Source organism: Penaeus vannamei, chromosome 1 (assembly GCF_042767895.1).
Source record: "Penaeus vannamei isolate JL-2024 chromosome 1, ASM4276789v1, whole genome shotgun sequence".
Lineage (NCBI taxonomy): Eukaryota > Metazoa > Arthropoda > Malacostraca > Decapoda > Penaeidae > Penaeus > Penaeus vannamei.
Window position 1 is genome coordinate 37927446 of NC_091549.1, and position 5000 is coordinate 37932445.

At 36.2% G+C, this 5000-nt stretch overlaps 1 protein-coding gene across 1 annotated transcript in view; it reads left to right on the forward strand.

Moving 5' to 3' along the window:
- The window catches only part of LOC113829924 (methyltransferase-like protein 25B), an 8439-nt gene that overhangs the window by 1862 nt on the left and 1577 nt on the right, over positions 1-5000 (forward strand). The window contains exons 3-8 of the mRNA XM_027383103.2: positions 109-368; positions 532-766; positions 1104-1239; positions 1486-1658; positions 3955-4102; positions 4841-4950. Coding sequence (XP_027238904.2) covers positions 109-368; positions 532-766; positions 1104-1239; positions 1486-1658; positions 3955-4102; positions 4841-4950 — 1062 coding nt within the window. The remainder of the gene's footprint in view (positions 1-108; positions 369-531; positions 767-1103; positions 1240-1485; positions 1659-3954; positions 4103-4840; positions 4951-5000) is intronic.

Genomic DNA, 5000 nt, shown 5'->3' on the forward strand with positions numbered 1-5000 from the left:
GTCTGTTTTAAGGAAAGCAGTTTTAGAACCTGTAAATTTAAAATTTAAAAGAAATACCAGTATAAGGTGACAAAAATATGTATGGTAATGTATAATGTGCTTTTCTAGCCAACAGAAGGTCTGGCCCCTGTCTCTTCTTGCACTACGAGCTTCATGCAGTGCATACACTCTCCCAAGGAAGCCAGTGACCTCAGCAGAACCATTCACAGAGTATATCAAACAGCAAGGATTCACACAAGAAACACCAGAAGCTGTTGATAATGAAACTGCTTCTAGTAGAGATGGCCAGACAGATTTAACAATAGCATTACATCCTTTGCAGCAAATAACTGTTAATTGGGGAATTGCAAATAATGAGTTAAGTGCAGGTGAGTATGATTTTTGTATGGGATTTACTCATACATTTATATGTGTTTTGTTAAGCCTAAATTTTAAATGATTATCATTAGTAGCATATTCGGTTATTGCCTATATTTGATATAAATCAGGAATAAATGCAATAAACACCAATATTGCATTATGCTTTCACAGCTGCTGGTCAACATAAGCTACTGCAACATGTGTTTCGCAGACACCTGAAGCCCAAGAAGCAGCATGAAGTTGCTCGCTTATCATTAGTGGCTGGCCTTGTAGCCCGTACAACATGTGATGGAGTAATGGTGGATGTTGGGTCAGGCCAGGGTCATCTCTCAAGACTCCTTGCATACGGACACGATGTGAGAGTGGTGTGCCTCGAAGCACAGGATGAATTTATCATGGGAGCAAAGTAGGTAATTTAAATACAGATCTCAGAAGTTTGAATTAGTTTTAATAGTGCATTAAGATTTTGGTAGAGAAATATTGAATCCAATGTAAAGATGTTTGTGGTTATGAAATAGATAGTCTGAATTCTGTTTGTTTTAATTTTTAAAAAGAAAAAATAGCTTTTTTCTCTCTACCACTTTTATTGTAGTTTTTAGTTGCTTTTACTTGAGCATAATTATTGAAGTTAAACTTTGATACATAAAAATTACAGACACTGTCTTTTGCCTGAAGAAGTAACATCTAGAGATCCATTTCATGGTTGTCATGCAAGTGTTTTACTCAATAATGACATATTTCAGAAAATTTGATAATCAGTTAGAGTTAGCAGCAGAGAAGATGAAGAAGAAGTTTACCGCTCTCCCTGAATTGCCACCTTCTCCTCGCCATAGTGTGTGCCACCTGGAACCAGATATGAGTCATGAGGCTTTTAAACAGGTAATAAGATACTGTGAAGTTTAGTTAAGAAGATACTGTGAAGTTTAGTTAAGAAGATACTGTGAAGTTTAGTTAAGAAGATACTGTGAAGTTTAGTTAAGAAGATACTATCAAGATTTAGGTTTGTAATATATTTGTAAACAACTTTTTTGTTCATGATTGATTTTATTGGCTGGGTTTCCCATCAAATTTTTATATGTAAATAAGGGAAATTTTCATGTGACTAATAAGATATTAAACCTGCAGGCTGTGACAGGAGCTTGGCCAGGATTAGAAGGAAGGGGTGGTGTGTGTGGTCTTCTGGGGCTGCATACTTGTGGCAACTTGGCCCCCACTATGCTGAGAATCTTTGCAAACATGCCGACATGCCATGCTGTTATATCAGTTGGTTGTTGTTACATGAAGTTGGATACAGTTAGGTAAGTTTATACATCTCATTAGCATGCACACACACACACACACACGCGTAAACATGCACACAGTCCTGCATGCAGACGTGCACACACACACACGTGAACGCAGACACACAGACATGCACATAGACAGGCACGCAGATACACACGCAAACACGCATGCAAACGTGCATACAAACACCCACGCACAAAAACACACATAAACACACACAAAAACACGCACACAAGCAGACACAAACACGCACACACACACAAACAAACAAACACGCACACACACACAAACAAACACGCACACACACACACACACACACACACACACACACACACACACACACACACACACACACACACACACACACACACACACGTACACACACACACGCACACAAACACGCACACGCACACACACACACACAAACACGCACACACACACACACAAACACGCACACAAACACGCACAGACACACACACACACACACACACACACACACACACACACACACACACACACACACACACACACACACACACACACACACACGTATACATGCACACACACACGTATACATGCACACACATACATGCACACACATACATACACACATACATGCACACATACATGCATACATACATGCACACATACATGCACACATACATGCACAAATACATGCACACACATACACACATATGCACACACACATACACACACACATGGACACACACACACACACACACACACACATACGCACACAAACACGGACACACATACACACACAAACACACACACAAACACACACACACACACACACACACACACACACACACACACACACACACACACACACACACACACACACACACACACACATAAACACACACACACAAACACACACAAACACAAACACACACAAACACAAACAGACACACTCACACACTCACACTCACACATGCAAACACACACTCACACATGCACACACACACACATATAGGAGGGGGGTACCTTCCAAAAAGTTGAAAAAAAATATGGGGGGGGGGAGGGTCACTGGCTGTTTATAATTTTCGAGGAGGATCATATGCACGTTAACGCATGCACATAAAGTTAAAAAGATTAATCACCCTCATTTAGTAGGCCTACATCGATTTTCATATCTAAATAATAAAATATATTAGTTATCCCTCTCAAACTGTTTTTTTCGATAATTGTCAATATAAACAGATTGCAAAGGAGAACAAGTGTAGAGTTGGTGATTAGCCATTTGCACCCATTATCTTTACTAAGAAGTGCATAAAATCATGCAGACGCCTAGGCGTGGTGGGATATTTGCGAATTTATGGTACCTAAGACGTACGGTAACGTCTAAACATATTAATTTATCGGGAACACACAAAACAAATGCGATAGCTTTTTGAACTCTAGACAAAGAGTGCACACACAAAAGAGCTCAAAATTCCATATAGTTTTTATTTCGGACCGGGTATTACGGAGTACTATTATCTTCAATATGAAATAATCTGTATCATGCTTATACATCCAAAGAGTAAACAATCTGACATTTAGGTAACATTCATATGGAATTGGTCTTTACAACGGTAACTACCAATTTCAAATCAAATCAAATTTACCCATGCTGTGATGTACCGACCGTTGAGCCGAAATGTAACAGAAATATTTCAATCCTTACTTATAAGGCTTATCGTACATGACATACGTACAGATTACTTGGTAAACCAAAATATATTAGCAGGAAGTCTTGATCGAAGCATATTTTGTGTGTAAAAGGACACAAAACTTATTTATTTTTATTTTTTATTTATTTATTTTTTTTTTTGATATATTTCACAAAATATTTCGTAATAAATCACGGTGATATAATTTTTTCCTGATATTGGTATAAAAGTGTTCCTTGAACATTCACGAACTCATATCTATGTGCAGTGTCATAATCAAATGCCATATGCATGATTGCAGCAAGCAGAAGTCCATATAGGTGTACCTGGGCGCTCATTAGTGACATACCATAGCAGGCGCTTAATATTCGTTTGGTAGTTTACTCATCCATGTACCTATACTATATGCTAGCTAACTCAATTTGGTCCCCTTAAGTTTGCTGCTTTTGGTAAATGAAAGACTCACAAATTGGATTTTTTGGCATAGAATTATTCCTAACACCTCAAATAAATATCAGTGACTAAAGAAATTGTCTAAATAATGGAAACTTTAATTAAAGGAATGTGAAATATTAAACAAATACATTTTATCTTTCAGTTACCTCTGTTTTGATTTGATTAATCTTTCTTTCAGTGATGAAGCGGATTACCCAGGATATCCCATGAGCAAAGCAGTGCAGGCAGTTACTGGAAATGAGCTAAGTTATGAAGCACGTGAGGTTGCATGCCACGCCATTGAAATGTATGCAGAACGCCTATATTTAGGAGCTGATAATCTGAAGGTAATTGGTTTTACATTTCTTTCCACTTTTTTCTCTTTTTTTTTTTCTTTCTTTCTTTCTTTTTCCATTGTCTCTGTCTTATTATTAATATTCAAGTAAAATAGTGATGAAGACAGATGACTGTTATTAACTGCTTAAATTCAATTTATAGCCTATAAGGTATATTCAAAAATAAGTTACCTAATTGCATAATCCACTATTTTTAGGCATACCCTGAAATTTAGGCCCTCTGGCATTTTAGCCACAAGGGCTTTGCCACGAAGGCATCAGTTAGTAGACCTCATGACCTCACCAGATTTCACCTTTCTTTACTATTATTATTATTATTATTATTATTATTATTATTATTATTATTATTATTATTATTATTATTATTATTATTATTATTATTATTGTTGTTAAGATGCTATCACAGCTGTTATTATACATTATGTGTATTATAATGTTATTGACATTACTAATAGCTACATAAGATAAAAGTAAAGATTTCCAAAATTCAAGGAAAATAAGTAAGCAGTTTAGATATGTCAAACTAGTAATTGATTCATTGGTTATTAATTACTTATGAAGTCATCTGTGTATAAAGACCATCAATAAGCTAATTTCACAATGTACTTCCATCCCATCTTCTACAGTATTAAGATAAAAGTATGTATTTTATGAAAAATTGCAAAACATTTGAAACTTTGAAAAAGAAATAGATATTCTGTGCAGTTCAAAATAATGTTTATTTTTCAGGTACACTGCTACAGAGCTGCACTAGAGGAGATTATCGTAAAATATTGGCCAGAATTAAGTCATGCGGGTTTGCGATCAGTAAACCATGCACATGAAATGGAATTTCCTGTGTGAGTAATACAGAATACCAAATCTATTTTTTGAATTGATTTTTTTTCTT